The 13,940-nt window shown below is 54.7% G+C and overlaps 1 protein-coding gene across 1 annotated transcript; it reads right to left on the bottom strand.

The window, feature by feature from the left end:
* Nucleotides 1-837: 837 nt before the first annotated feature.
* On the bottom strand, nucleotides 838-9,364 carry TMEM222 (transmembrane protein 222). The gene is made up of 6 exons (XM_005500651.3): nucleotides 9,205-9,364; nucleotides 6,526-6,610; nucleotides 5,794-5,825; nucleotides 5,069-5,165; nucleotides 4,790-4,920; nucleotides 838-3,824 (listed from the first exon to the last, which is right to left on the bottom strand). Exons 1-6 carry the CDS (start codon nucleotides 9,315-9,317, stop codon nucleotides 3,737-3,739), a joined length of 546 nt encoding a protein of 181 aa, XP_005500708.1. The 5' UTR covers nucleotides 9,318-9,364; the 3' UTR covers nucleotides 838-3,736.
* Nucleotides 9,365-13,940: the final 4,576 nt, after the last annotated feature.

The following is a 13,940-nucleotide window of genomic DNA, read 5'->3' as shown; positions in this document are numbered from 1 at the left end:
CACAGCCAAAGCCAGGGCTGAGCTCCCGCAGCCGCAGGGCAGTTTGGCTGGGGGGGCTGAGCAGGAGAGGATCCAGGTGGCGTTTTGTAAGATGGCTGCGCCGCCAAATCCCCCAGCCTTGCGCACAACCTCATTTTAAGGCTGATCTGCTTCCCCCACCAGGCTTCGGCCTCTGGATATCAGACGTGACGGAACATCGGCTGCTCCGTTAGCGGTCGGTGCGGCGTCCCCAGGCCCAGCGTCCCCAGGCCCAGCGTCCCCAGGCCCAGCGTCCCCGGCTGCCGGCTCAGGCTGCGCGTCCTGCTGGGAGGGGGGAAACGAGTCCGGTTCTGCCCACCCGGCTCTGCAGCCCCAGCACACGAGTCCCCCCCCCACAGCCTGAGAAATGGGGAATGGAACCACAAAGCCAGTGCCCCCAGCATCTGCGAGAACAGGGATGGAGACTCAGGACTGTGGAAAGGGAGACCAACCTGCAAAAGGGGCTTTTCTGCTATAAAACCACTCGCACCCCCCTGCCCAGGGCTTTGGGAGCAGGCAGAGCCCCTTCTCCTCCCATGCAGAACAAAGAGCCTGAGCAGGTCTGGGCTTTGAGAGCTGGGAACAATTCCCCCACTGTGCAACTGGGTTCCTCCTGCCCCCAAACCCCCCCCTTCCCACCAGCAGGGCTGGGAGCTGTGCCCTGGGCAAAGGGTACGTTTGTGAAGTAAAAGGCGCAGGAGGTTCGGGGTCCAGCTCCTGGGAGCTTTGGGGTCCAGCTCCTGCGGGCAGGGGGTAAAACCAACCCCCTCCTGGCTGGGAGGAGAGAAGAGTCTCAACTGAAGAGATGTGGCGCTTGGAGACATCACAGAAATGAGTTTATTTCCCCTACCGTCAGGATTATGAAAGCATAGAAGCAAAGTTGAAATATTTACAAAGTAAATCCAGCGCCCCGCAGAGATCAAGAGAACAAACAAAGGACAGAGGGAAAGGAAGGGAGCAAAAAAACTGGGATCTGGAGGGTGAAGTGAACCTTTAATGGGGCTCAAAGGGGGCACTGGGAAGAAGCCGGTGGCGAGATGAAGAAGCTGATGAAGGACATTCCTCACCTCCCTCCTTCCTGTCCTTTCTTTCCTCCATCTGCATAAGGGAAGCGGGTCGGTGGCTCAGCCAGGGCCTGGGCGAAGCGTTGCCGTCCTTCCCCAGCAGCAAAAGCTCCAACCGACCGCGAGGCCCCTGTGCTGCGCACGAAAACCCTCCATTCAAAACCACGATCTGCTGAAAAGAATTAGGAGCGAACGACAAGGGTTTTCACGGTGGGGAATGGCACTCGGCGTGTCCTTCGAAGTCCCAGGAGCGGGAACTGTGGCCGACAGCCGCGCTCCCGGCCTCTCTCCACAACTCCAAGTCTCAGCTTTGGCAAGGCTTGTGTAGCTTATCGATAAAACACTGAATCGACGTGTGAGACAGGCCTAAGAGTCTCTAAGTTATTGCTACTGCGTAAGACGGGTTGGCTTCAGCCCTGGGGCCAGGGACTCCAAGCTCATCACTCTGAGAAATCATATTTAAATTAAACAAAAGAGGCAAAGGACTAATCTCTCCTGTTCACCTGCCTTGGAGATGGCGGTTGGAGAACGCAGAGACACGGGGTAGCTTGGTAAGATGCCGTCCTTTCATCGTAAGGTTCTCTTTGATCGAGATCTCTGCTTTCCCATCAGCCGCAGGCTCTGCCTGCTCTCCAGAGCCGAGGAGCCCATATGGACCACACACCGATGGCTGCTTCAGGTCCGGGTAGAGGGGAAGGGCACAGGGGCTGCACAGCTCCCCCCAGCACGGAAAGGCCAGCACGGTGACCAGGTGACGGAGACGACTGGATGTGATGGAGACACAAGAGGTTTATGGGCTTGTTTAAAAGTGACTGAGGAAAAGGAGGAAAGGCAGAAATTGAGAGGCCCGAGAAGAGTCCCCAACCCTCCCACATGGCTCGAGGAGCTGGGGAGGAGGATGAAGATGAGGAGGCACATGGGGACGGGCCTGAGGGCCAGCAGGGTGACGGCGGCCACGGGGACAGCAGAGAGAAGCGTCCTGGCTGAGTCCTCGAGGGCAAACCCAGCAGGGAGCAGGGAGCTGCCTTCCCAGGCGGGAGTGGAAAGCTGTTCTCCCCCCTCTGCAGCAGAGGGGACCTGCTCCACTGCACACAACCCTTCGGCCACACTTTTCTTTAAGCAGCCGCTTGGCTCAGAGCCCCAGCATCTGCTGGTCAGAGCCTCAGCAAACACAGCCCTGGAGCCCTCACCCTGGGCACGTCCCAGTCCCCTTCCTGCCCAGCGCTCCGAACAATCTTTCCCCTTCTACCCATCCTGCCTGATCCAGAGCTTGAAAAGGGCCGTCAGCCCCCCAAGTGTGGCCAGACCAAAATTCTTCCCACCAAAGCCAGTCCTGCAAAGCACTTTTACCCCGGGTGCACTCTTCAAAGGATGCTCAGGATGTAAACAGACCTTGTTCACCATCCTGCAAGAAAGCCAGTGCCCCAGTTTGTGCCCAGAATTTGGGTGCTTTCCAGTCCCTTCAGCTTTTCTTTTAATCTCCGATGATCCCACTAAGCCCGGGTTCAGGTGCTGCTCTCACAGACACTTTCAAAACCCAACGCTAAGCTCTTCTGTCCCAGAAACACGTCCCTGCCGCTCCTGCCGCCTCTGCAGGCCCAGCTACACTGCGACACGCAAAGCACAAGGGATCAAAGGAAAGCAAGCGGCTCGTGAGAAGTGCAACGCCAATTTTAGACATTCAGAGCACGAGGAGAAGCAGGGAAGCTGCATTTTCTCTGGCACGAGCTAAAAGGGACTCAGCAGCAGACTCCCAACCCTGCAACAGGCTCCTGGAAGCGTGTGTGCTGACACGAGCCAGGCCCAAGCCACTGCACTGACTTTCCTGCCTTTCTGGGCTCACCAGCAGGGCCAGACGGGTTTGTCCTGCCGAAGAGCGCTCCTCCGCCCGTCCTCGCAGCGTCCTGCCACCAACACCTTTCTGCTGCTACCGGGGAGACGGTCGGCGTGTGCCGCAGCACTTACACCCTCAGGAAGAACCCCCTGCTTTGAAACGTGCTACGGGGAAACGACAACCGCTTCTTGGAGACCCAGGAAGTTTGAGGAGGCAGCTGGTGAAGTCTGCCGAGACAAGAGGAAACGGCCTCAAGTTGCGCCAGGGGAGGCTGAGGTTGGATGTGGGAACAATTTCTTCCCCAAAGGGCTGTGGGGCATTGGAACAGGCTGCCCAGGGCAGTGCTGGAGTCACCAGCCCTGGAGGGTTGGACAGACATGACGTTCTCAGGACACGGGGCATGGACTCAATGGTCTTGAGGGTCTTTTCCAACCAAAATGATTCCAAGAGGAAGAAACCAAGTGATCAGAGAGAACCTTACAAGGTGGACCAGCAGGCAAGCTTTGCCTTGTGGCTTTTTACTTGGCACTGAAAGCAAAGGTGCCCACGTCTCTCTTTTCCTGACTGCGTTTTTACCTACCGAACCGCAGAAAGGGAGCGAGCGGGAGGCGTCAGGACCCGACACTGGGAGTCACCACCAACAGAACAAAACAGAAGGAAAAGAAGCCAGTTCCAGGAAACAAAGATGAGCTGTTACAATGGAGCGGAGTTGCCACCTTCCCTGGAAAACGCCTCGCAGAGCCCTGTGCCTCCATCTCGCTGCATCGGTCACAGTTTCGTCCTTCGTGTGCCCGCGGAACTGGGGGGGTCACAGCTGCCATCACCGCAAGTGAAGCGTCAGAACAATGGTCACGATCACCCCCAAGAACAGGACAAAGGGAAGCCAGGTCTTCACAAATCCCCCTATGCTGCAAGATGGAAAAAAGTGAGAGGGTTTAAACATTAGGAACTAGTAGAGAAAGACGAGAGGGAGAGAAGGATGTGAGAATAACCCAAGAAATTAGAGGGAGACAGACACCCTTCTGACTTTCTCATCTACTGCTGGCACTGCCACACATCACAACCCAGAGATTCAGTTAGTGCTAAAAGTTGAGACTAAATCAGGGCCATAAATAACTGTATCATGAACAATAAGGCTGGACTCTCCTTCCAGTTTAAACTGAGGGTGAAGACTAACACGTTTCATGCCTGCACAGACAGGAGGGGTGAGAGGAGACCACAAATTGAAACCCCATTACCACAGGCCTCATTATTCAGACTGCTGGTGTCTGTACCAAGCCAGCAGGAACTATATTTGCCTAAAAGCTGGCAGAGAAACTCTTCCAGAAGAGGGAAGACCCAACAGAAGTGGAGAACCTCAAAAGCTTTATGCAGAGCAGTCCTGGCAGGCACAAGGACTGAAATGGAGATGAACTGCCCTTTCTAGTAAGGGGAGCTCGGGGTTTCCCTCTCCACTCAAGTTGGAAATCTGACTGGTTTTTATGTAAACGAGATTCAAGCGAGGGAAGATAAACCAGTAAACCTTGGGAACAAGCCCTCCTGTGATCTTATGTTCCGGCATAACCCCGCCAACAGACAAGACAGAGTGAGATTTGCTTTGGTTTGCGTTTCCCAAATTCCAGGCACCCTAAATGCGCTGTCAGATACGGCATTTCAGCAGCGGAATCCGGTGCAACCCAGAAAACTCTTGATTGTTTTCCTAAAAGGCAGCAGGCGGTGACAGTACCACCCACCAGCAGCATCCACCCACACGCTGTGGGGAGCGAGATGTTTCTCCTTTCTCCACAGGATGATCTGAAGCTTTGGAGGGCGAGGAAGAACCAAAGAACCAGAGCCCCTTCGCCTGCTGGATCGAGCCCGCTCCGCAGCTCACCTGACGTACTTCCCATACAGGAGCGAGAAGAAGCAGAGCTTCACCATGTTCCAGGAGGTGCTGTTATCGTACCTCATCAGATTTAAAGCCAAAGCCACATGAGAATGGCAATTATCACAGCAGAGGTTGTGCTGGAACAGAAAAAGGGGCACGGGGTTAGAGATCCCGCCCTTGAGGCCGCGCGGTTCCGCACGATGTGAAACTGCAGGTTCCCGCAGCAAACACCCGAACGCCGGGGAGATTTCCCCCCACGCAGACAGGACATCACCACAGCCGTACCATTCGGTGCTTGTACTCCTCCGAGGCGTCGTGCACGGCCGTGTCCCAGGCGTTGGGACCGGTGGAGTAAACTTTGCCGGGATCCAGTTTCCAGTACCTGGGAGGATGAGAAGAGATCCCTCGGTGTTATTGCTGCAGCTTGACAGATTTTGCTGCTCCCAGCAGGAAGGTGCTTGAAGGATTTGGAGAGATCCGCTCCCTCCGGAGTGCAGGGAGCTGAGCTCTTCAAAACAAGTGGCTGCAGAACCTACTGCTCAGCACCCTCAAAACCCTGAATCGCTTTTGCGTCCCGCGACATGAAACCTTCAGGCCATTCAAAACAAGAACCTGGTCTGCCAGAGCCATAAAACAGAGCCACCTCTCCTCCTCCCGCCGGAAAATCATTAACGGGTGCGAGTGATGACAGTTCATTAGTGCAGCACAAGCAGTATTTACTCAGAGCACTTGTTGTTAATGTTATTTTAAAATGTTTTAACCTTTTCTTTCCTTTTTTAAATAAAGGCTCCACACAGCTCTAGTTATTAATGCCACTACACTGCTGTCGTGCTTCTAAAAGGATTTAATTTAATGGGTTTTCTTGAAAAGCAGAGACGCCGCAGCCATCCACTTGGGTTAGGGCATCTGAACAACAGGAGAAGCAATATTACAGCACGTCTGTCTCTGTGAATTAAAGGACATCTGCGGGTCACTTGGTTAGTTTAATAAAAACTAACAAGAGCACTTACTTCACTGGCTTCCCAAATGCCATGTTGTCTTCCTACAAGAAAGGAAACACGTCTCAAGAGGATAACCCCGCGCAATATCCGTGACATCCCTCTTGCTGGAAGCGCTCGCAGCCCACGATCGCGCGCTGATAACACCGTCACCGTGCCTCGGCGGTCTCAAGACACCAATCTTGGTGTGTCTGGATTTACATTCCAATTGGTTTTGTACTCCTGTTTCGGGCACGAGTAGATTTATATGCTCTATGTGTGGTGATATCATCCAGCTATGTGGTATATGTACCTTTCTCCCCATTTTTTCCCCCCACTGTAAATAATTTGTTAATTCAAAGTTGTTAATGTCCTAATCTATTAAAAGTATTAATTAACCCAACTTAAAACTCCTTTACTTTCAAAATCCACCAGACTATAAAGCAGTTTAAAAGACGGGCACATAACTGCTGCTGAGCGGCACGACAGTGTCAGGAAGGCAGTTTCTGTTCCTCAAAATTAAGAGAATTTAGGTCCGAAATTCCTAGCTCAAAGCCCAGAATACAAGATTTTCTATCACATCCCCCAAACCATTCCCACTGGCCAGTAACCACAAAGATCCGTCAGCTTCAGAAAAACGTGAAGCTGTTACTTTGCAGAACTTTGAGCTACGAAAGCCAGAGGATGGCTCAAAAGTCACCAAGGAAGGTGAGCGGCACACCCAGGCCAGATTCTGCTTAAGCACCAGCTCCATAATCTACTTACTGAGACAAAATACGGCCCTGCAAAGTCCCGAATGACTCCAGTTGATGTGCAGATGCCCATGTGGCCAATGATGGGGAAAAGCCATCTATGGAGGCAACAAACAAACCGTCAGGCTGAGATATAGAATCACTGTGGTTGGAAAAGCCCCTCAAGATCATCGAGTCCAACCGACCCCCACCCCTGTCCCTGCCCCATGTCCTGAGAACCTCATGTCCGTCTGTCCAGCCCTCCAGGGCTGGTGACTCCAGCACTGCCCTGGGCAGCCTGTTCCAATGCCCCACAGCCCTTTGGGGAAGAAATTGTTCCTAAATCCAACCTCACCCTCCCCTGGCGCAACTTGAGGCCGTTTCCTCTGCTCCTGGCGCTTGTTCCTGGGGAGCAGAGCCCGACCCCCCCGGCTCCAAGCTCCTTTCAGGCAGTTCAGAGATCAGAAGGTCTCCCCTCAGCTCCTGTTCTCCAGCTGAACCCCCAGGTCCCTCAATCTCCATCACACTTGTGCTCCAGCCCCTCACCAGCTCCCTTCCCTTCTCGCAACTCGCTCCAGCACCTCAAGGCCTTTCTTGTCCTGAGGGGCCCAAAACTGTCCCCATGTTTCGAGCTGCAATATTCCACACTGCAGTTTTTCATGGCCAACTAGATTTAAGCATCCCAGACAGAGAATAGAGCTCCTGGCTCCAGGAAGAACATTCTCTCCTCAAATGTTCCCATTTCTTCAAAGAGTTTCTCCTCCCCTCTGGGCATTTACCACTCCGGGGAGCAACAGACGTGTATCCCAACCCCCTCCGGAGCAAACACTTCAGGACAAGCTCCAGGTCTCGTCCTCCAGCGCCCTCAGGTTTGCCAATATTTCAGAAGAGATCACAGCAACGCGACGCAGCGACAGGCTCACAAATCGCTGCTCAATCAGAGAGACCCTAAATCTACGAAGAAGAAACTGCGGTGGTTGGATGGTACAAAGAAAAATAAGCCGTACGCGCTGTTAAATGCTGCTGAGGTTATAAACAGCATAAAGTGCCTGTCGATATAACCCTACGATGTAGAGAAAGGGCCCTGCGTGGTTTGATCTGCATTTGCATCGCTTACCCCGTGCGTGTTCCGAGCTGGGGCAATGCAAAGCGGCCAGCTTGGCTACCTATGTGAGGTTTTATCAGCCGGAGCTAAAGCTGAATTAACGCTGTCACGGCGCTGCCACCTTCAAAGTTCTAAACACTTCTTCCCCTTTTAATTCTCCTGTCAGCACTGGGAAGCTTTCAAACCTCCAAATCCAAAGACGACAGGAAACGCTGGATGGAGAAAATGGAGCAATTATGCAACCTAACGAGAGATTTTGCCAAACAACACCACTGAAATTTCTGCTGTGACACGAAACCAACAGGAAGGTGTCCCTGTTCATCGGGGGACGAACCCGCAGACACACAGGTGCCCAGTGACAGCAGGACAGCTCTCAGCACCCCCAGCACAAGGTAAGATGGTTAAAAGGTTTGGAAAACCCTCCAAGAAAACACTAAGGTGAAAAATGTAAGCAATTAAAAGAGAAAAGAGGTAAAAATCCAAGCTGGTTTGTAGCCGTACACGAGACAGCAACAGGGAAGTTGCAGGTTCTTGCCGAGCAGTCCCGGAGCCGTTCCCAGCCCTGCACCGACCGCACCACGTCTTCTACCTGACTTCCAGCTCCGGCTCAGTAAACATCATCACCTGATTGGAGCCGGAGGGGAAGAGGAAGGCATAAAAACAAGCCTTTGTGCTCCCACACTATCCCCCAAGCCACATTTTACAGCTTTTCGTTTTCCCACGACTAGAGAAAAACTCAGACGTTCCCCTTGGAGCCTGCTTATGCCTGGCTGGGAAGCCAAATCAACTTTCAAACTCATTAAAAGCAAAGTACCGAGACTATCCTCAAAGCACAGGGCGCTCTGAGATCCCCGCAGCCAAACCTTTGCTCCCCAAACCTGCCAGGCTTCCCACGGCCCGCTGGATCCTCAAGTACAGACAAGCCTGGTCATGGCAAAGCTTCCCCACACACACACTGGCTGTGGGGAGAGGAGAGGAGAGGGAGAGGAGAGAGGAGAGAGAGAGGAGAGAGAGAGGAGAGGGAGAGGGAGAGAAGGGGAGAGGGAGAGAAGGGGAGAGGGAGAGAAGGGGAGAGGGAGAGAAGGGGAGAGGGAGAGAAGGGGAGAGGGAGAGAAGGGGAGAGGGAGAGAAGGGGAGAGGGAGAGAAGGGGAGAGGGAGAGAAGGGGAGAGGGAGAGAAGGGGAGAGGGAGAGAAGGGGAGAGGGAGAGAAGGGGAGAGGGAGAGAAGGGGAGAGGGAGAGAAGGGGAGAGGGAGAGAAGGGGAGAGGGAGAGAAGGGGAGAGGGAGAGAAGGGGAGAGGGAGAGGGAGAGAAGGGGAGAGGGAGAGGGGGGAAAGGAAAAGGAGAGGGGGGAAAGGAAAAGGAGAGGGGGGAAAGGAAAAGGAGAGGGGGGAAAGGAAAAGGAGAGGGGGGAAAGGAAAGGGAGAGGGGGGAAAGGAAAGGGAGAGGAGGGAGGGAAGGAGAGGGGAGCCCTTCCCCAGAGCCCCGGAGCAGCCGGGCCCCCAGCACAGGCCCCTGGAGAGGTGAGGGCCCCCGGGCGGCCGTGTCCCCGCAGCGAGGCGCAGGCCCAGGCCGCAGCCAGGCCGCCCGCCGCCGGGCCCGCACTCACGTCAGGACGGGGATGGGTGTCCACACCACGCAGTACGGGAAGCGGCCGCGCTCGGCGTCCAGCCCGGCCCCGCCGCCATTGAACTGCTTCATCTTGGCCTCCGCTTCCGCCATCACCGGGGGCCGCCCCCTCCGCTCGACGCGCTCGCGTCACTTCCTGGAGACCGCGCCCAGCTTCCGGGCATGGCTGGTAACCAGGAAGTGGGAGCGCAGGCCGGCCCAGGCGTGGGGCAGCACGACCGGGCCCAGCGCCCCCTCCTCAGGGTGCCCCCGGTTTGGGGCGGGGGGTCGGGCTGGAAGGGCCCCGGGGCTCACCCACAGCGGCCCCATGGAGCCTGTGCTCGCTGCTCTCCGAGCCTCCCGCATCCCCCAGCGGCCTCGTGTGGCGCAGAACGGCGGGGGTTTGGTTCACAGCGGAGGCTCCGGCAAAGCTCCTCCGGGCGGGTACTTTCACCCCTCACACCTACCTTGTGCAGACCCGCCACACGAACCTCAGCTGTTTCTTTTCCAAAGATCAGAAGCCGGTGGAGCCGTTCTGGGAGCTGCCAGCTCAAAAACCCTCTTAGGAAAGCACCCGAGCAGGAATAAGCAGCACACCGAGGTGTGGAACAGCATTTACAAATGGAGAAGCGGCTTAGAAAAATAACAATTGCTTTATTAGGAAGTTTAATTCAAACTACACGAGAGAGCTGAAGAAGAAACACGTTTATTCCAGATTTCCACCCACCACAGCACACCCGTCGGAACACAGCGGGGTGAACGGGGAGGACCCATCCAGCCCCGCTCTCCGCTTCGCCGCCGCTGTCCTCGGAAGCTGCTCCTTCCCTCCCCACACAGAGACCTCGAGCTGTTCTGTGGGCACCGGAGCTCTCCGGCGCAGTTTGTGGTGTCACACAGCACAACACCAAGGAGTTTTGCTAATAAAACGCGCCTTGGACTCGTCCTCCTCCCTCGTAGCTCCGGCACGCCGAGCAAGCACTCAGGCTTTTGTTATTAGCAAACCCTGTTAATTGCCAGAGCCGCGTTCTCAACAGTCGTCACCAACTTAGTGCTTCCAACACCCCCACTTTCTACCAAAATTTCTCTCCTTCATCAAAGACCTTTCCTATCTCTACTTGATGCGTTTTGCTGTCCGGTACCCGACTTTGCTCAGTAATCGAGTCCAACCTTCCACAATTATCAACGCTCACTATATTTTAGCCGAGTGAAGCTTCCAGCTGGAAAACCCAGGAGACCAGTAACCTCTGCCCGCCCCAGAGAGAATAAATTTGGAGTTGGCGGCGCGGCAGTGGGAAGCGCTGGCTAACAGCCTAGGTTAGAGGTGGCCCTACCCCCCCTCGGTATGTGCTAACTTGTCATATGAGTGCTCACGTTTCAACAAAACTAGCTTAGTAATGCACTGCAGACTCCATTTCCGAGCCCTCGAGAGATCATCTACCATCCCGCCTTATTTCCTAGTCTAGACCATGTTTTGGGCCGGCCCCTGCGAGCGGGAGGGCGGCTCCAGAGGCACCTGGATGGGAGCAGAGCCTGCGCTGGGCTGCTCACACCAAGCTGCAGTAGTCCAGCAAGAGCCTGAGAACACGCTCCTCGGAATCTGACAGTGAGGGAATTCCCAAAACAGCTCAGTTCCGAAAGAAAGCTGAGGAACGCAGAGACTCCTGAGAGCAAAGCCGTGCCCGGTGCTTTGGTTTCTAACAGCCGCTTCCTATTTTGGCACTTGGGCTGGAAGATGCACACAAAGGTCGTGTGTGTTGCAGTGAAGACTTTTTGTTCGATGAATTAATACTTGCATTGATTTGCTCCGGGCTAACAGAAATATCAGAGATCGTTCAAATCTATGAGAACGAGACCAGTGTTCACATCAGCTACCGTGGTCCTGGCGCGTCTGTCGGATTAGGCGATGGATCTGCTCTTCCTGCTCGCGGCTCCGAGGCTGCCAAGCAGCGTATCACCGGGGACCAGCTCCCCTGGCACATCCCGCAGCGAGGACAACGCCAACAGCCTCAGCAGGATGTGGCCCCCACCGTGCCACCTCGTGCCCTCCCGCGCGGGCAGGGACCACTCCGGTCATCCCAGTTTAGTCCCTCTTAAGCCAAATGCAGGAAGGCAAACCCCGCTGTGGCAGCATGGGAAGAACAGTTTTCCTCAGGCTGGATTTAAGAAACCCATAATCAATCCAGCTCTCCTGTACTGCACAGCTTTCTTTTGTGTTTGTCAGGCAAGCAGAAGGGCTCTCCAGCCCCAGTACCGCACCGGCAGCAGACGGGTGAGCTGGAGCTGACAGCAGGGTCTTCCTAGTGACAACTGGAAAGCTGCTGCTGTTCTACTGCTATTGATCTAAGCGGAATACAAAACACCTGAAGTCAGCAGGGAAAAATAGCTGCAGTTGGAAAAGAAACTGCGGGGAAGGGGGAGGAACAGGGAGGGGAGAGCAGGTAAGAAGTTCTCCATGCATAAAATTAAAGGCCGGGCTTTTTATTGCAGCTATCTTGCCTGCCGACAATACTGGATCGATGCTCAGAGCAGGAATTCTGCCATCATTGTTTCTGCAATCTCTCATTTGAGGAGAAACAAAAGGTTTCACCCCCGTTTCTGCCAGCGCTTTGGACCAATGGCTCCTCTCTCCCCTCAGCCCCAGGATGTTTGTCCTCAGGATCTTTTCCTACTCGCCGCAGGTGCCAGTGCATCACTCGCACCCCGGGGCTGTGGAGCCTTTCCCAGAGGAGCGGAGCCCGTTTGGGGCTGTCCACACCACCACCACGGCTCTGGCTGGAGCTCGGCCTGGGAGGGGTTTTCGGTTCCCTCCCCTTTCTACCCCGGCTCATCTCTGAGCCTGAAAGAAGCCGGCACCCAGCCAGCTCTTGTTCAGCAAGCGGCTTCCTTGGGAACCTTCCCTGTTGTGACAGCTCCAACATTACAGGGGCTGCCAGAACCAAACCACTCAAGGAAAAGATCCCCTCCCCCTTCTGACATTGACAACCGAGGCAGCAGCAGGCGACACCGCACACAGGAGTCGATTTAAAATGTCACCGAGGCACAGGCTGATGGAGGACACCAAGGCGTCCTTCCCCCCGCCCTGGAGGTGATGCTGGGGTGGGTTGTTTTGCGTTCGTGTTGTTCCTCTCCTGTTGGTCCGTGCCTGCCGCAAGCTGACAGCCTCTAATCGCTCAGCGTGAACCAGAAACGTCACGCTCATCTGTAGCGACGCTGGTGCTACTCACGAGCGCAAGAACATACGCAGGCTTGGCCACCCACCCCAAAAGCGATGCCCTTAAGCCGTCTCACCCCTCAGCTTTAACCTGCAGGTCTTTTCTGCGTCCCTGTCACTCCAGAGCTGCATTTCTTTCTCTCTCCCTCTCCAACTGACACAGCCAAGCCACAGGGCAACTTTTCTGTTTAAAGGGAAAGCCACCGGTTTCTGAGGGACAAGGGGGACAGGGTGGAAGAGCTCAGAGCCAAGTGCAGGACGCGATGGTTTCTCAGCTATGAAATCCCAAACCAGACCCACCTTCCCTCCCCATCGGCCTCGTCTCCCGCAGCAGCGAGGCCTGAACAAGCTATGAGGAGCAGAACGGGCAGAGACCGAATTCCTGCCCCCAACAGCGGCAGTTTGCTGACATCCAGCTCCCGTTTCGCGCCGACAGGAGCCATCTCGAGCCCTTTGCAGACTCATTCGCAGCACTGCAAACGGTTACATCAGAAAAAAGTGACCTCAGCAGCACGGCTGTGACTGTTCCCCTCCCCTCATCCCAGAGGACATCGCTCCTCTCCCTCCCCAACCCAATTCCCTTACCCAAATTACAAATCAAACTCATTTTCTGGGTCCTTCTAGCCATTTCCACCCCCATTTCAACCACTCAGCATCCCCTTCCACGCTTCCTCTTTGTCCAACCATTCAACCCAAAATCTGACCTAATTAGCTGATTGCCAATTCCAGCTGTGGATGCACATTGCTTTGGTAGAGCAGAGCTGGCTTGTAAAGCAGTAATTTCTATCAGAGAGGATCTGAAATGAAGAGGCCTCAAAGGGCCTTCGGCTGAAGGGTGTCCAACGGGAATTTTGAAAATAAGAGTTCGAATGGATTCTGGAAACAGCAGACTGGGTTTCTAACTCTTATTTAAGGCCTGGTGTTCTGCAGTTTGGAGGGCAGGAAAGTATTGGGGAGGTTTTGCAGCAGGAGCCCAGAGGAGAAAGCGAGTTTGTGATATCCTAAAGGGACCATCTCTGGGTCTAAACGTCGGTGTCCTACACACCACGCTGAGCGCGAGACGCTTTAAGGCAATAAGTAGGTTGTTTCTGAGAGTGGAACCATCTCAGAAGGTCAGTCGGTATCACGGTGACCCAGGCAGTGACCCTGGGTCTGTCCCACAGCCAAACCACCAGGCCAAGATGCTAGTTAAGAAGCGCTAAAAGGCAAAGATGGGCTCATCTTCCCTATGCAGCTTTTTGCCACCCCACTCACCTCTACCTCTTGGATTCAGCACGGACTCAAAGACAATTTTATCTATTTTACCCCCACGCTGACAAAACACAATTCGGGAAACTAACTCCCTCCAGCGCCGTTTCTCCCTCCTGCCCAGCAAGCCCCCGCAGCCATCCTCATCCTCATCCTCATCATCCTCATCCTCATCCTCATCCCCAACGTTTGCAGCTTTAGCTCTAAACCAGGTGCTGGAGGTGGACGCTGCTCCTGCTCCACCACCAGCTCTGAGCTCCTGGATAAACCAGCATCAG

The sequence above is a fragment of the Columba livia genome, chromosome 26, assembly GCF_036013475.1.
Source record: "Columba livia isolate bColLiv1 breed racing homer chromosome 26, bColLiv1.pat.W.v2, whole genome shotgun sequence".
NCBI classification, from domain to species: Eukaryota; Metazoa; Chordata; class Aves; order Columbiformes; family Columbidae; genus Columba; species Columba livia.
The sequence above is the reverse complement of the archived record's forward strand: the minus strand, read 5'-3'. Positions and strand labels throughout refer to the sequence as shown.